Source organism: Cucurbitaria berberidis, assembly GCF_010015615.1.
Source record: "Cucurbitaria berberidis CBS 394.84 unplaced genomic scaffold K460scaffold_2, whole genome shotgun sequence".
Classification (NCBI taxonomy): domain Eukaryota; kingdom Fungi; phylum Ascomycota; class Dothideomycetes; order Pleosporales; family Cucurbitariaceae; genus Cucurbitaria; species Cucurbitaria berberidis.
The window spans coordinates 1,784,097-1,801,390 of NW_024468936.1; the positions used below are offsets into that span (position 1 = coordinate 1,784,097).

A 17,294-nucleotide genomic window follows, 5' to 3' on the forward strand; every position below is an offset into this window, starting at 1 on the left:
TGACGGCTTGGCGGACTAGAGGCCCGCAAAAAAGTTAGAGAACATCTGCAAAAGTTCACTACAACGCCACTACAACACTTACGAGGCATATTAAAGCGTCAAAACTATGGGAAGGCGCCCTAAATACGACATTCACAGTACCCTTCCCACAAATGGAAGGTAATAGCTACCGGAAGGCCGGTGGAGAGGTCAATATCGTATCGCTAGCCACTGCAGCGTTGAATCCTGGATCCACGGACAAGCTTTTCCTTCAATACGGTGGGCTTTTCACAGAGTTCTGTGCGCTATGGATCCAATCTGGCGCGGAGACCGAGGCAAAACTTGCGGCTTTTGGTAGAATTTTACCGCTTGCGCCTCATCTCGCAGAGCACACGGAACGCTTCCTAGCACATATTTCAAAGTCGCCCCTTGCAGGATCAGAGACATCAAAATCCACTGGAAATGTTCTAGCTCTTACCAAGGAATCCGATCTGACTGGAGTGTTGCTGGGAATTTTCCGATTGCTCAGCTACGACTGCAGAAACTTCGCTAGATATGTACGGCCTCTTGCCCTAGAGGCTCTATTCCAGCATTCGAGCCGCGCTTTGCGTTACCTAGCTATCCGGACTTTCTGTTTGTATGTTCACGCAGCCGACCATGCGACGCAGGACATGATCAAGAGATTTGTCGGAGAGGGAGAAATTGAAGGGCCATGGGAGGACCAGACAATCGATTATCGTTTTTTGTCGCTATGGGAGGAGAAGAGGTGGAAGGACCTCCAGGCGAAGACACGCCAAGCACTGGCAGATGCTGGCGAACAGCACCCTGCGTCTGTTTATCGACAGCTGTCACCGTATACAGTCAACGTTAGCGGCATCCTACTACCTCGACTCGATGGTGAACCATCACAAGAAAGGCCCTCCGACCTTATATCAACAGCAACGACAGAAGCGAACCTGAAGCGCATTGCCTATGGACTACTCGGATCTAGTCCGCTCTTGCTCACTGGCCTGGCTGGGTCTGGCAAGACGCTTCTCACGCGTCATTTTGCCTGGCAACTCAACAAGCTCGACAAGATGGTCACTCTTCACCTTAACGAGCAAAGCGATGCCAAGCTTCTGATTGGAATGTACGCGACCGGGGCAAAGCCGGGAACATTCAGCTGGCGGGCTGGTGTGCTTACGACTGCAGTCAGAGAGGGAAGATGGATCTTCATCGAGGACCTGGACCGAGCACCGAATGAGGTCATTAGCACACTTTTGCCGCTCATTGAGCGCGGGGAGCTACTCATACCTAGTCGAGGAGAGACTGTACGAGCAGCGAGAGGCTTCCGAATTATCGCTACCATGCGAAGCTCGCTCAATCTTAAGGGACAGGAGATCGTGCCTCGCCAAAACATGATAGGTCACCGATTTTGGAAGTCTGTTCCTGTTCAGATGCCGCAACTGGAAGAATTTAAACAAATTATAAGCGCTAAGTACCCATTATTACAAAAGCACTTGTCTGGCATAATAGGAGTCTACTCGCGCTTATTGGAGCTATATTCCGATGCGAAGTTCTCATCTGAGAATGGCACATCGATTCGAGCCATGACTCCTCGAGACCTTTTGAAGTGGTGCGATAGGATAGCCATGCTCCTTGCCCATTCCCCAGTTTTTAGTACGGCGCAGAAGGACGATATTTTCATGGAGGCATTCGACTGCTTCGCTGGTAGCCTGCGCAGTGATAACGCACGTTTAACTGTCATGTCATGCGTGGCAGAAGAGCTGCATATCGACCCTCAAAGACGTGACCATCTCCTGAAGAACCGCACAGTCAAACTGTCAATACCATCGAAGACTACAGCCGCTGGAACTATTCAAATTGGACGAGCAAGGCTGTCCAAACACAGATCTTCAAGGCGAACAACATCTGGGCAACCGTTTTCGACTAACGATTACACGCTCCGTCTGCTGGAGAAAGTTGCTGTAGCTGTTGACCGACAAGAGCCACTGCTGCTCGTCGGTGAGACAGGTACTGGAAAGACGACATGCATTCAGTACCTGGCCGAGCAACTCGGTCGAAAGCTAGTTGCGTTCAATTTGTCTCAGCAAAGTGAGAGTGGCGATCTGCTTGGTGGCTTCAAGCCCGTCAATGTCCGCAGCCTCGTGGTCCCGCTCAAGGACGAATTTGATGACCTCTTCGACACGACTTTTTCAAGGAAGAAGAATCTACGTTTCATTGAGATGCTCGGGAAACGCGTTGCGAAGGGCGAGTGGAAGCGCGTCTGTACGCTATGGCGCGAAGCTCTGAAAATGGTGGATGCAGCTCGCAAAGCACACGAATCGCAGACTTCGTCCCCGGATCCAGAAGGAGGCCAGCCAAAGAAGAGACGGAAAATGGATTCCCTACCCGTGAACTTCCCAAAAGCACGGTGGGAGAAGTTTTCGACAGACCTTCACGATCTTGAGGCTCAACTTGCCAGTGGTTCCGAAGCCTTTGCCTTTTCGTTCTTGGAAGGTAACATTGTCAAGGCTGTTAGAAACGGTGATTGGGTATTGCTCGATGAGATTAACCTGGCATCTTCTGATACGTTAGAGGCGCTCACAGATCTTTTGGGTGGTGGGCCAGATGGCAACCCTTCGATTCTGCTTACGGAAACTGGCAATGTTGAGCGGGTGGTAGCTCATCCGAACTTCAGGGTCTTCGCCGCAATGAACCCTGCAACCGATGTAGGAAAGAAGGATTTGTCACCGGGCATTCGATCGAGATTCACGGAGTTGTATGTTGAGAGTCCAGACAGTGACGAAAAGAGTTTGCGCAACATTGTCGAAAAGTATCTAGGTGGCGATAAGGATAGTACGGATCCCGCTATTGTGCGAGTAGCACGCGATGTCACCAGTCTCTATCTCGAAATACAGCAGCTTGCAAAAGCAAACATGCTCGTAGATGGGGCAGATCAGAAGCCACATTTCAGCTTGAGAACACTTACAAGGACCCTTTCATACGCCAAAGACATGGCTCCTCTATGCAGCCTACGAAGAGCGCTATATGAAGGCTTCCACATGAGCTTTATGACGTTCCTCGGCAAGGCTTCTGAGGATCTCGTAGCTCCGCTCATCACCAAGCATCTATTTCCGCAGAAAGCTGCCCTGAAGGCTGAGCTTGGGAAACCTCTCCAGCAACCCTCGGACGGACGGAGCTATGTTGGGCAAGGTCATTACTGGCTTCGACAAGGTGTGCATACTGTGGAGGAGCAGCCACACTATATCATCACGCCCTTCGTTCAGCGGAACATGAACAACCTTATTCGAGCTTCTTCCACACGAAAATACCCCGTGCTCATCCAAGGTCCGACTTCATCTGGTAAAACGAGTATGATCGAGTACCTAGCGAAACGGTCGGGTAACAAATTTGTCCGTATTAACAACCACGAGCACACCGATTTACAAGAGTACCTTGGCTCATACATCTCTGGCACTGATGGCAAACTTGTATTTCAAGAAGGCATTCTTGTTCGAGCTTTGCGAGAGGGTCACTGGATTGTTTTAGACGAACTCAATTTAGCGCCCACAGATGTGTTGGAAGCACTCAATCGTTTGCTCGATGACAACAGAGAGCTTCTTATCCCAGAGACTCAAGAGGTAGTCCGACCTCATGAAGACTTCATGCTATTCGCTACACAGAATCCGGCAGGCCTATATGGTGGGCGAAAAGTGTTATCACGCGCTTTCCGCAACCGCTTCCTAGAGCTCCACTTCGATGATATCCCAGTCGAAGAACTGACCGAGATCTTGCACCGACGAACCATGATCCCTGAAACGTGGTGTAAGCGCATTGTTAAGGTATACAGAGAACTATCCACCCTTCGACAAGAGAATCGCATCTTTGAGCAGAAGAGCTTCGCAACTCTTCGAGACTTGTTCAGGTGGGCACAGCGAAATGCGGATACGGTGCAGGATCTTGCCAACAACGGGTATATGCTCCTCGCGGAGCGTGTTCGGAAAGAAGAAGAGCGTGTTGCAGTCAAGAAGATTTTGGAAACTGTTATGAGCGAGAAAGGTCCCAAAGTCACTATCGATGAAGATCAGCTGTTCAGCATGGATACTTGGTCTAGTATCGAAGGACTGAGCAAGAATGACATGGGCAAAATGGACGACGTTGTATGGACGCGCGCGATGCGAAGACTTTTCGCTCTAGTGGCACATGCACTTCGCAACAACGAGCCCGTACTACTAATCGGAGAAACTGGGTGCGGAAAGACGACTGTCTGTCAGTTGTTGGCGGATCAATTCGAAAACCAACTTCATATTGTCAATGCACATCAAAACACCGAAACGGGTGACTTAATCGGCGCACAACGACCCATCCGAAATCGGGCAGCTATCGAGGAGCTGGTGCGGAACCAGGTCCTCAAAGCCATCGAGGGCATGGAGAACGAGAATATCCAACGTGACCCAGCGACTCTTGATACAGATGATCTGTTGGCCATGTACGACAAGATCGACCATGAAGCTCCAGGCTTAATACCAGTCACGGAACGAGAGATGATCCGCAACAATCGACGTAAAGCTGCAGCGTTGTTCGAATGGGCAGACGGCAGTCTTGTGCATGCGATGAGACAGGGCCATTATTTCCTTCTCGATGAGATTTCTCTTGCTGATGACTCTGTGCTTGAACGTCTAAACAGTGTTCTTGAACCATCGCGTACTCTTCTGCTCGCGGAGAAGGGACCCACAGACTCTTTCATTTCTGCTAGTGATGGCTTCCAATTTCTTGCAACAATGAATCCTGGTGGCGACTACGGAAAGAAAGAGCTCTCGCCTGCGCTGCGCAATCGTTTCACGGAAATCTGGGTTCCCGCAATGTCTGATCTCGAGGATATCCTGCAAATTATACGATCAAAGCTGAGGCCAAATGTAGCGCAGTATGCCGAAGCCATCGTTTCGTTCTCGCAGTGGTTCAACGACAAGTACAATACGTCGGTCGCTTCTTCCATATCCATTCGCGACACACTGTCTTGGATCTCGTTCATCAACAAGTCAACCCACGATGATCCGATCTTTGGCATTGTACATGGTGCGGCAATGGTATTCATTGATACCCTCGGTGCCAACCCAGCTGGGCTACTTGCCATCTCTGCTACTTCCATCGATGATGAGCGGAGAGCGTGTCTGCAGCACCTTAGCGAGCTCCTCGGGCGCGATGTTGCGCCCTTCTGCTTTGGCGATGTCGACATCTCAAGCACAGAGGAAATATTTCAGATAGGGTCGTTCTCCATACCCAAGTTCTCGCTAGCCGCATCGGAAGCAGCCGACTTTTCCCTCGATGCCCCAACCACACGCTCCAATGCAATGCGTATAGCCCGCGCATTGCAACTCGTAAAGCCAATCCTGCTAGAAGGAAATCCCGGTGTCGGAAAAACCACGCTTGTAACAGCTCTTGCGAAAGCTATCGGCAAGCCTCTGACACGCCTCAACCTGTCCGAACAGACAGATCTCATGGACCTATTTGGTTCAGACGTGCCAGTCGAGGGAGGTGCGGCCGGTACATTTGCCTGGCGCGATGCACCCTTTCTGAAGGCGATGAAGAACGGCGATTGGGTCTTGCTCGACGAGATGAACTTGGCATCGCAGTCTGTCTTGGAAGGTCTCAATGCGGTGCTCGATCATCGTGGAGAGGTGTACATATCCGAACTTGACCAGACGTTCCGTAAGCATCAGGATTTTAGGGTTTTTGCTGCGCAGAACCCGCATCATCAAGGCGGTGGACGAAAGGGTCTCCCTGCATCCTTTGTGAACCGATTCACCGTCGTATACGCGGATGTATTCCGCTCTGAAGACTTGACCCTCATATGCAGGAAGGTCTTCCCCGGTATTGATGAACTGGAGGTTACCAGATTGATTCAATTTATCGCTGAACTCGACGATCAGGTGGTCAGTCGCCGTGCATTCGGCACTTTGGGTGCGCCTTGGGAGTTCAATTTGCGCGACACACTGCGCTGGCTCCAACTTCTCGCTTCCAAGGACTTTGCTGGCTCAGCGAGGGACTTCCTAGAGACAATATTCGTTCAACGCTTCCGGGCGGAGAGTGACCGAAGTCGGATTCGCAAGCTCTTCGAGATCCTATACGGTGTCTACGAGCCGCGCATGAGCCTGTTCCACAATTTGAGCACACGGGCCCTACAAGTCGGCCTTGGCCTGCTCTCACGAGATACTGCGGTTACGCGTCCGGATGCTCTTTCACCCCTTAGAGTTGCGCAATTAGGATCTGTGGAAGCAATGCTGATCAGTATCAAGCAGGATTGGCCTGTCATCGTTGTGGGCTCGTCTGGCTCCGGTAAGACGGCCATGATAAACCAACTGGCCAGCCTTGTTGGAGCAGACGTCGTCGCTTTCCCCATGAATGCAGATGTCGATGCTATGGATCTTGTTGGTGGATATGAGCAAGTCGACGCCACACGAGAATTGCATCGAGGCATGGAGAAACTGGAGACTTTTGTTCGACGACGGATTGCATCCATGGAGAAACCGTCGCAGGCCTACATTAAATTACTTGAACAGATCCAACCTGGCTCTACCCTGATCACTAGCACTATCGATCCACTTCTCGAAGCAGTTGCTCGATCTGATCCCGACGCGTCTGGCCTACTTCATAAGTTCCACGACCTGCTCCAATCTTCCAACCAGCAGATCGACGGTGCACGTTTCCAATGGGTTGACGGCATGCTCATTCGCGCTCTGGAGCAAGGCAAATGGATTGTCCTCGATAATGCCAATCTTTGCTCGAGCGCTGTCCTTGATCGGTTGAATTCGCTTCTTGAGCCCAATGGCTACCTTTCCATCAATGAGCACTCCACGGCTGACGGCGAAGCGCGCATCGTGCGGCCACATCCTGACTTCAAAATCTTTATGACTATGGATCCAAGGTTTGGTGAGCTGTCCAGGGCTATGCGGAACAGAGCCGTGGAGATCTGCCTGCTCGATCCGGAACATGATGTTGCTCAAGACGACACGAAGACTTTAGAGTATCCGCTGGACTCGGCCATGTATCGATTCCGATATTTCCAGGAACATACGGATCATATGACTGTGACGATGGAGCAGCGCTTTGAAAACTTGGGTTCCCTCGATAATGACTTCTTGACGAGCTTTACGAAACAAGTGGGCCAAGGGCTCGTATCTTCACTTCTGCAGGTCAATGGTGTCGACAACCAAGATGGAATCAATGACAAGTTCCCGCATTTCGTACAGTTCCTCAAGAATGCATGGGCGCCACATGAGCAGACACTTCATCCGCAAGTCGGCGCACAAGACCTGGCTCAGCTTGTACCGTATCACCCGCTCGGGAGTGAACTCTCACTTAATCAAACTGAAGCAACCAAGTCACTCAGTCTTTGGTCTGCATCGATGTACGGATTTATGCTGGATCTTTACAACATGCAGCAGGTGATTCACAAACTTCCATCTGCACGATTCGAGCGTCGCAAAGAGAAGCAGAAGCTGCCTGCATTCCTGTACGCCTACTGGCAGGGACTTGTAAAAGTAGCGGCAGGAGTCTGGTCGGAATATCGCAACGGCAAACAGCTTGACGTCGCATTTCTCAAGCCATTACGCACATTGTTCTGGGGTTTCTTCGTACTAGCTACTGGAGCGACCTTCGACCGCGCCATGTTCCAGACGTATTTGAAGATGCTAGCCTCCGCCCTTCCCGCCACAAGCTATGAGTCAACGGCTCTGTTGCAGAACATAAGTACGACTCTTTCTAAGCAGATCGCAGTCTTCGGCTCCGATGTTCAACTAACAACTGGGTTGGGCATGGAGCGTGTATGGCGCGCGTTCAAACCCTTCACATCAAAGACTCAAGTCCAGCTAAAAGAAGTTCTCGAGCTAGAAGGTCTAGCGGACAGGCTCGATATTATCATGTGGAAGTCGAATTTGAGGATTGATGAAATGGTACAAATCCGCGAACGGGTTGCAAGCTCTCTAGAGCTTGTACGTAGGGACAAAGTTGATGCCCAGGAGCTGATCATAGGTCTCAACGAAGCTATTTTGGAACTAAACGAAAGCATTGGCGAATTTGATGCTGTATTTACGCCGTACCTGGAGGCAGAGTTTGAGGGTCTCTGCCAGTTTCTTGACGTTGCATTCAACGATCATCCTGTCACTCAGCAACTATACATAACGCCTTCGCCTGCTGTCGTGGCTACAAGAACGAAATCAATTCTACTCGCTCGACGACCAACAAAACTCACGACTGTTGCTGTCGGGAGATCTTACTATCCGACGGATCATTTCGCCAAATTGTATCGCTACCTCGGTCTTACACATCAATCAGGGGGTGCTATGGCTCTGCAGAGCTCATTCCATATTTCTGTTCTCGCCAAGCTGTATGGCGCAGACGACGTTCCACTCGCGCAGCTCGACCACCTCGAGTCAGAATTGGGAGTTTTTTCTCAACAACTCTCACTCGATGCAGACCGCATAACACAGGACCACTCGTCAGCACTTGATAGACTTTATTACGACATCTACAATCAGGTCAACGCATCGCATTGTGCCGATATAATTCAGCATATCGATCGAGGACAGGTTACATTTTATCCCGAGGCGCCTATCACGGATACATACCGCTCAACGCTACAAGAAGGCTTCGAAAAATGCTACCGCCCTACAGGCAGCGTCGATGCGAATGCTTGGATTCAACTGGGTTTGTTCGGTCTCACACTGTATGTTCCAAATTATCCGCATGATCCTGCGCTCAGGCCAATGGTCGAGCGCAAAATGTTCAACGAAGAGAAGCAAACTCTCCTTCAGACGTTGGCGTCGCTAAAGCAATTTCAAATCGACTTCACGGGGCAAGATACAAGCTTCCGTATCCGCCAGATCGAAGAGGCTATTCAGAGCATGGGTGAAGAGCCACCTGTGCCACCCATTGTTCGCCCTGAAAGATCTGAACTCGATGACTTGCAGGGCGAATTCACCAACTTGCTCAGTACTATACAGCCTCTGCTTAATGGTTCAATGTCAGCCGAAGAAGCATCACGCGATATCACGCTGCAGCAGAACGTACTTCGCATCAGTCAACGGTTGACAGAAGGCTACCGGGCGTATGACGACATTACAGATACCGTGGTCGGTTTCCTTGTGTGCTTAGAAATCGGGCTCGTCCTCGGCAAGAAAGAGTTGGAAAATGAGGAACAGGGCTCAGTCAGCAAAAGCCTAGCTCGTGTTTGTCACGACACTCCGTTCTTTGGCCGCCAGAGGTCTGTTGAGAAAGCGGAATGGTTACTACAGGAACTCGAGGAAGGCCTGGAACAACACGACCAAGCTATTGGTCTCAGATGGAATGCGCTACACTCTTTAACGATACTCAAGAGTACTGATCCCGCATCAAGCTCAAGCTCTGCTGCTAGGACCCTGCTGCACGACCTGTTTGTCAGCTTCTATGGAGACTGGAAGAACAAGCTACTCCAGGATCAAGAGAAGCAGGCTAAGGACTCAAGCCTGTATACGTACAGGGGCATGGATGAAGACGACGAGGAAGAAGACCCGACCCTATTCCCAGACTACGAGGCCGAGCAAGAGCAGGAGGAGACCTCCCAGGTGATGGTGTCCAACTCACGAGACCATGCAATCCGTCTGGCGAGTATGCACGCCGAGCTGTTCGTTCAGAGCTGCGACGCATCCGACTCAATAAAGCGACTGCTTCAATGGTGCGCTGCGGAGATGAACCGTGTCTCTGACGGCAAGGGCCACGGTACCAAGCATGAAGACGCTCTACCTACCATATATCTCGCACTAGAGAAGAGGGCAGATACCTTGTCCTCTTCTGGCACTGGAAAGTCATACAATTTTTACTTCGACGCAAATCTCCAAGAAGCCAAACGCCTTATTACCCTGATCTATCGCATACAGATCCGCTATCGACAGATTCATACCGTCTGGCCTGAACACATGACTCTCTCGGACGTCCTGCGTACATGCGACGAAGCACTTGAATTCCGCCATGTGGATCCGGTGGCAAAGCTCATTACCAAGGTAGAGAAGCTCCATGCGTATATGTACGAGTGGCAGAAGGTTGCAAGCAAAGACTACAGCACTGCCAACCTGTACGATGATCTGACAAAGCTGCTAGTTAGCTGGAGACAACTGGAGCTCACAACCTGGGCGAGGTTGTTTGATTTGGAGATTGAAAAAGCTCACGATGACGCAAAGAGTTGGTTCTTCGTTGCCTATGAGACGATCATCGCAGCTTCGGAAAGTATTTCTGACGAGAACAGCATGAAGCTGCATGCTCTGGACTTGGTGAAGACGCTTGAGAGTTTCTTTGACACTACGACGCTAGGGCAGTTCGAGCAGCGCATCAAGCTACTGCAACAGCTCCGCCAACACGCTGCGATGCGAATGCAAGACGCATTATTATTCAAGATCATTTATTCTTCGCTTGACAACTTCATTGCTTACTTCTCGCGTCTTGAGAAGCCGGTGCATGAAGCTCTCGCCAAGGGTCGGCAAAGTTTGGAGAAAGAAGTCAACAACGTGATTAAGCTTGCTAGCTGGAAAGATACGAATATTGAGGCGTTGAAACAGAGTGCGAAAACGAGTCATCGAAAGTTGAGCAAGTGGGTTAGGAAGTTCAGAGCGCTTCTCAACCAGCCTGTCTCTGGGGTCATCAAGACTGGTTTTCCTGAAGAGCTACACCTACTGCAGGATGGTTTGATGGACCAAATCAACACGACCACCGATGCTCTGTCACTTGAACTCTGTGCGCACAGTGTACCAGGGTGGACTGGGCGACCGATTCGCTTCAGGAATCTCGAAGTTACAGTAAACATGATGCGCAGTCTTTCTATGCCGAGGAGCGACGCTGTTGAGAGCGCTGCATTCATCACTGATCTGATCACTGATCTCACGAATTCGATGGTAGAACTTCAAAAAGCCACGCCCGCCAAGCTGACGGAGGAGAACAAGGAGACTGTCCAACACCTCAAGACTCAGAAACGCAAACTCTACGCCGACACGATGAAAACACTGCGACAAATGGGAGTTAACTCTAATCCAAGTGTGGACACCCTGGTGAAGCAAGACACGCTTTCGACGATTCTCACTTCCCTTCCCTTCGCGGCAAGGGCTGATGAAGGTTACGGAAGTGCAGCAGAGTACTATCTGCACAAAGCGCTCAACATCATGCCGCAAGTCAGAGCAGTATACAAGGAGCATTCGGGTGATCTGACACCGAATGATGTGGCAAGAAGCATAGGGTACATTGAAGGCTTGTTGCACATTTCCATTCGACAGCGCGGGGTGTTGATTAAGGCGGCTCACAACCTTCAAAATATTACTGCGCCGATATCGATTATTCAAAACCTCTCACAGTCCACACAAGATCAGCTGTTTTGGGTTTCTCAACAACAGCTTGAAGCGACAGAATTGCTGCAACCCAGCCTAAGATGGCTCGCAGCTATGCTCAAGACGGGCACAGACATCGTCTCAGCGCAAGCGAAGCTAGGAAAAACGAACGAACTCGGTGCTCTGATACGTGATATGCACGGCTGGACGAGTAGGCTACAGACCTTGGCTGATAGTTATGAGCGACTGCCAAAGCTACCCGCCCACGTGAATGGTCAGGCTCATGATGCGTATCGCAAATCTGTAGAGGCCAACATTTCCGAGCTCCAGGCGGCTTTCCAGGACTGGATCGACAACAATAACATCTCAAGGGTTATCCTTAGACAAATTCGACCTTTCCTGTTCAATTACCCTGTGGTCAAAGCTAGCGACTTTTCCGAAGAACAACGGATCACACTTGGACAGCATACCAAGGACATCTTCAGCGCGCTGGATCTGATTCTTGGGTCAATGCAGGATGTTGAGGCAGCGCTGAACGGCGTTCCTGCTTCAACCGAGGATGCGGCATGGCTTGTGAAAGAAGAGCAAGCACTATCCGCTGCGCTTAATGCCCTCCACGCCCCGCAGATTAGCAGAGCGCTACAGGCATTGCTGGACAGGATGCAATATCTCCATGACGAAGTCAACCTGCAAGCCAACGCCGCCCTGTATGCTTCCATTCAACCCATCTTCAATCAGTATGTAGCCTCGCACAAGTATCTTATCCAACGTTTCGATGCCCTCCACGCATCAGCCGCCAACTTACTGCACCGCCTATCCAAATCATTTATCCAGATCGGCACGCAAGGCTTCTGTCAGCCCCCTGAAAAGTCCGCAGATCAACAACAGGGCAAGGACGACAAGCTCGAATCTGGAACTGGACTTGGTGAGGGCGAAGGTGCTGAGGACATTTCAAAGGATATAGAAGATGATGAGGATCTTGAAGATTTGGCACAAGAAGAAAGCGGTGAGCGAGAAGGAAGTATTGAGGAAGAAGATGACGCCGTCGACATGGGCGAGCAGGAAATGGAAGGTGAGACTGAAGAAGTTGGCGAAAAGGAAGACAAGGGTGACGAGTCTGGGGATGAGGGGGATGACGACGTGCAGAGCGAGGTTGGCAGTGTTGATGATCTTGGCCCCAGCGCCGTCGATGAGAAAATGTGGGATGAAGGTGGTAAAGATGATGATGCGAAAGACAAAGAAGGCAAGCAGGATGTTGGGACTGAGGATCAAGAAGAGCAAGTCGCTGCCGAACAAAAAGAGAAAGAGAAAGAGAAAAATGGCGAAGACGAGGAGAAGGAAGACAAGGAAGATGTACAAGAAGATGAGGAAATGGAAGAGGAGGGCGAAGACCAAGAAGAGAATGTTGGTGTAGGTGAGACGGAGAAGATGGACCCACATGCAAAGGAAGAGGAAACACTCGATCTGCCTGAAGATTTGAATATGGATGGCCAGGACGATGAAGGGAAGGAAGATGATGATCTCGGTGATATGGACATGGGCGACGATCTGCCAGAAGACGAGATGGATCCAGAAACCGAACATGGCGCCCCGGATACCGTGGATGAAGACATTGGGCCTGAGCAAGAAGGTGAAGACGAGAAAGATACAACTGGTCATGTCGAAGATGAAGAACAACCAGATGAAGAAAAAGAAGAGGATGGTGATGAACCCATGGACGACGATGCTATTCCTCTACCAGATGAAAAAGCCGTAGACGACGAACCTCGCGACGCCAAAGATACTGATCAGGCCGATCCAAATGCTGATGCAGGCGCCGGTACTGACGCCAACGAGGAAGCGCACCAGAACAAGAACGAAAAGGCTTCCGCCAGCGCTGCAAACCAAGATGAAGGCCAAGAAGGCGAGTCCTCTGAAGACAAGCAAGAAACCGCCGCCGAAGACGGCCAGCTAGGTCAAACAACGCAACCTGATGCCGGTGGCCGCGGTGAACAGCCGGAAGAATCGCGCGAGACACAGTCGTTCAAGAAACTGGGCGATGTACTAGAGAAGTGGTACAACCAGCAGAAGGAAATCTCCGAAGCACGCGAAAAGGAAGAGACTCAAGTACAGCAAATTGACAAAGAGATCGACATGGCTGATGCTGACTTTGAACATCTTGGCGATGAGGAGACACAAGCTGATACGCAGGCACTAGGTACGGCAAATGAAGAGCAGGCCAAGGCATTGGATCATGACATGGCCATGCCAGTCAATGAGGAGGAGGAGAAGATCCCTACTAGACCCGAGGACATTGACGATGACATGGCGGATGCCGATAAGGATGTTGATATGGAGGATGTCAACGTACAAGAGGACCAGATTCAAGAAGAGCTTCAACAGCAATCCAACGCAGAGGAAGGCCAGCCTCAAGCTTTCGTTGGCGAGCAGAAGCCTTTCAACCATGGAGAGGACGAAGATATGGAAGATGCTTCTCTCATTGACGAGGATGTGTCGGAAACTTCCTCTATCCATGACGTTGAGACGCAGCTCGAGCTCACCCACTTGGAAGCCTCGACCATGACACCCGACAGTGCTCGTAGCCTTTGGCTCTCTCACGAGGCCGCGACGCACTCTCTCTCGCAACAGCTCACCGAGCACCTACGACTCATCCTCGCGCCAACTCTTGCGACAAAATTGCGCGGTGATTTCCGTACTGGCAAGCGCCTCAATCTCAAGCGGATCATACCCTACATCGCTTCAGGTTATAAGCGCGACAAGATCTGGCTCCGTAGGAGTCAGCCCAGTAAGAGGAGTTATCAAGTTATGATCGCGCTTGATGACTCGAAAAGTATGGCCGAGAGCGGCGCTAGCAATTTGGCGCTGAAGACACTCACGTTGGTCACGAAGAGCTTGAGTATGCTGGAAGTTGGTGAAGTATCTGTGGTTGGGTTCGGTGACCAAGTTAACGTCGCGCATGATTTCGACAAACCCTTCACGAGCGATGCAGGTGTACGCGTATTCGAGCAATTTGGCTTCGATGCTGCGAAGACCAATGTTAGGGGGTTGGTGGATAGAAGTCTGGAGCTGTTTGCGGAAGCGCGCCGCAAGGGGTCGAGCTCTGCTGGTGAAGACCTGTGGCAGCTTATGCTCGTCGTCAGTGATGGAATATGCGATTCGCACACTGAGATCCAGCGCCTAATCCGTAAGGCGCAAGAAGAGCGCGTCATGATTGTCTTCATCATCATCGATTCATCCGCTACAACCTCAACCGCCGCACCGACGCCCAAACCTTCAAACGATCCTGCGGCACAGACTACATCTCTTGTCGCGCCGGCACAGAAGGAGAAAGACAAGACAAGCATCCTCGATCTGCAGTCGGTGGAGATCACGCCTGAAGGCAAAGTGGTCAGGTGGAAGTACATGGAGCGGTTCCCATTCAGGTATTATCTAGTGGTTAGAGATGTGAGAGAGTTGCCGGGCGTGCTTGCTGGGGCGCTAAGGCAGTGGTTTGGGGAGGTTGCCGGGAGTGCGTAGATTATGTTTATGGGCGTTTTTGGGAGCAGAAATTTCCATTGCACGCAATGGCGTTTTGGGATTTGGTGATATCTAGCGTACTGTAGAAAAGTATGGCCAAAGAGTGTCAATATATATATATGTTAAACGAATAATTGCAGTACAATATGAAAGGTAGCTATAACCACATTGAAAATCAATGTGACCTTCAATATTACCATACATCACGCCTGACATCTCTTATCGACGTAATCAGCATCAACAATATCTATTTTAGCGTGTCCAAAGGGTGACCCGTTATTTGGCGAGTCCTAGGCAACCATAATTATACAGGCGATGGTGCAGTGATAGGAAGAACGCCATTGCCTGCGCGTCAGAGCACTTTATCTCCGAACCGAAAGTGGCAGCCTGATACACAAAACTATAAATATCAGCACGCCTTCGCCAATCTTATGAACATAGCCTACCATTAGATTCCTAATTCTAATGTATTTCAAATATACTTCACTTTGTAAAACAAACAAATCTACATCTACTCGCTTCCCAGCTTAATATCACAATGGCCGTCACGGAAATAGCTTGTATGCGCGTCCAAGCAGGTCTCGATGTCATGAATGAAGACACTACAGAAGGCCAGGTCCTGCATCGAACATGGCAAAACGTTATCTCCCTACCAGATGGCCCATCGCGAGTATACTGGGGTTTGGAAGACGAAGAGCCGAGTAAAATTTGGGCGTTCTTCGACTGGGAGAGTGTGGAGGAGCATGAAGTTTTTGCTACGATGTAAGTGAGTTAATCATATAGTCCGAATAAAAAGGTTTTTGTAGGGGCTAGTTGAAGGTCATGTACGGATTGTGGGGCATGGGGAAGGTGGCGGGCAGGGGCTGATCTCTCGGTATAGGTACGGCGCCGACGCGGTCAAAGACCTACCTAAAGTCCTGGCGAGTGGAGAGTTTACGAAACATGTTAGTCTCACCCCGTTTCCGCCCGTGGCTCTCAGGTCTCCTGTGGCGCTTATTGTACTTACGTACTTTGCCTCGGAGATCTCGGTGGAGGAGAAGGATAGGGCTGGCTCCCGGTTCAAGTTGTTCATCGAGAAAGGTCTACAAGAAAGTCCTGAGGTGGAGGCTGTGAGCTTTGGTTGGGGCGTTGAGACTGATTTTCCAGTCAGGGGAGGGGATGAGGGACAGAGGGGAGCGCTTCTCACGGCGATTGTTGGTTGGTCTGGTAGTGATGCAGGCTTAGGTTTCGAAGAGACAGATGGTTGGAAGGAAAGCGTCGAAGGGATTGAGGGTTTAGAGGGTGTGGTTAAAATGGCGGTGGTGCATATCAGATGTGAAAGCCTTGAGAGCAAAATAGATCGAGCATGAGCTTAGGTATTATGACATAAAGACGACAAGGGTGAACGTTATCACGACCAATGATACGATCCCGATTCCAACGCTCAGCTTCAAAGCAGACTATTCATCGTACTTTTACGCATAATGATTCTTCAACCACGCCTCAAGTCTCGTCACAAGTTCACCCGGCTTGTCATACATCACCCAATGCGCCGCATCAATAAGCTCGGTCTGCTCCAACTTCGGTAACAAGCCCGCCTGGATCGCCGGATACATAGCTTCAGGCCGAAACACGGAATCGTCCTTTCCCCCAATGTACAGCACGGGGAAATCGACCTTGTCCACGCCCTCTGGCAGCTTCGAGTCGCACTGGGTCTGGAAGTTTTGCGCAGTAGCTTTGTACCAGCATTGCGGGCCTTCGAAGCCGTCACGCGCCATGCGTTCAATGAACGCCTGCTTGAACTGCGGATCCTGGGCATACGGGCGAAGCTTAAACTCGGCATTACCAGTAGTAAGATATTCGCGCATCGCGTTGGTGCCCGTGAAGATCTTCTTCAGGGTGTCGGCTCCGCTATGCATGGCGTTGTACATGAGCTCTATGTTTTCTTTCAAAAGGGCCGGTCCGTCGTCTGCGGCGAAGACAGTCCAGTAACTGAAAAGAGGGTAGCCGAAAGCTTGCTCCGTCGCTTTGTTCATTGTGTCGAGATCGAATGGCTCGCGACTTGGTGCCATATACCCGACATTTAAGATGACTAAACCGACGACGCGGTCCGGGTGGTAGTGGTATAAACGCGATGCGGAGGCCGAACCCCAGTCATGGCCGATAGAGATGACTTTGTTAGCCTTTTCGTTGTCCATGATTTCGATGAGGTCTTTGGTCATGACGTCCCACTTATACTCGGCGGGATCGGTGGGCTTGTCGGTCCCAGCGTATCCCAAAAGGTCGGGAATGATGATGGGATGTTTGGTTGAACGGAGAGGGCCTGCTACATCCTTCCACATGGCTGCATGGTCAGGCCATCCATGTTGGAAGAAGAGGGTCGGGAGGGACTTGTCGCCTTCAGCCACGTAGTATGTGTAAGTGTAGCCTCGCGAGGTCTTGAGGGTTTTCTTTTCGAAGGCGTCCATTGCGTTGGTTGTATCGTCGGGT

General features: G+C 50.7%; 3 protein-coding genes across 3 annotated transcripts; 2 read left to right on the forward strand and 1 right to left on the reverse strand.

Annotated features, from left to right (window-relative positions):
• Nucleotides 1-209: 209 nt before the first annotated feature.
• On the forward strand, nt 210-14,825 carry K460DRAFT_383914 (P-loop containing nucleoside triphosphate hydrolase protein; the record flags this gene model as incomplete). The annotated part of the gene is made up of 53 exons (XM_040935474.1): nt 210-1,058; nt 1,095-1,108; nt 1,142-1,169; nt 1,200-1,223; nt 1,254-1,713; nt 1,744-1,926; nt 1,966-1,979; nt 2,019-2,247; nt 2,287-2,372; nt 2,403-2,740; nt 2,774-3,492; nt 3,526-4,524; nt 4,555-4,665; nt 4,699-5,189; nt 5,223-5,390; nt 5,421-5,561; nt 5,595-5,639; nt 5,676-5,894; nt 5,937-6,186; nt 6,226-6,458; nt 6,498-6,575; nt 6,618-6,674; nt 6,705-6,891; nt 6,922-7,406; nt 7,440-7,514; nt 7,545-7,639; nt 7,679-7,784; nt 7,818-7,952; nt 7,983-8,363; nt 8,394-8,498; nt 8,532-9,188; nt 9,222-9,395; nt 9,426-9,626; nt 9,660-9,998; nt 10,029-10,069; nt 10,100-10,176; nt 10,213-10,499; nt 10,539-10,586; nt 10,617-10,883; nt 10,914-11,184; nt 11,221-11,583; nt 11,617-12,246; nt 12,277-12,381; nt 12,412-12,522; nt 12,553-12,662; nt 12,693-12,719; nt 12,756-12,834; nt 12,865-12,963; nt 12,997-13,011; nt 13,051-13,349; nt 13,380-13,559; nt 13,599-13,655; nt 13,692-14,825. The coding sequence occupies exons 1-53, from the start codon at nt 651-653 to the stop codon at nt 14,823-14,825; spliced, it is 12,435 nt and encodes a 4,144-aa protein (XP_040790105.1). The 5' UTR covers nt 210-650.
• A 538-nt stretch (nt 14,826-15,363) lies between these two features.
• Nucleotides 15,364-16,207, forward strand: K460DRAFT_332664 (uncharacterized protein; the record flags this gene model as incomplete). Its single annotated transcript, XM_040930851.1, has 2 exons — nt 15,364-15,587; nt 15,706-16,207. 2 exons carry the CDS (start codon nt 15,364-15,366, stop codon nt 16,172-16,174), a joined length of 693 nt encoding a protein of 230 aa, XP_040790106.1. The 3' UTR covers nt 16,175-16,207.
• A 72-nt stretch (nt 16,208-16,279) lies between these two features.
• Nucleotides 16,280-17,272, reverse strand: K460DRAFT_374590 (alpha/beta-hydrolase; the record flags this gene model as incomplete). Its single annotated transcript, XM_040934685.1, has 1 exon — nt 16,280-17,272. The coding sequence occupies one exon, from the start codon at nt 17,270-17,272 to the stop codon at nt 16,280-16,282; it is 993 nt and encodes a 330-aa protein (XP_040790107.1).
• Between the last annotated feature and the right edge of the window lie 22 nt (nt 17,273-17,294).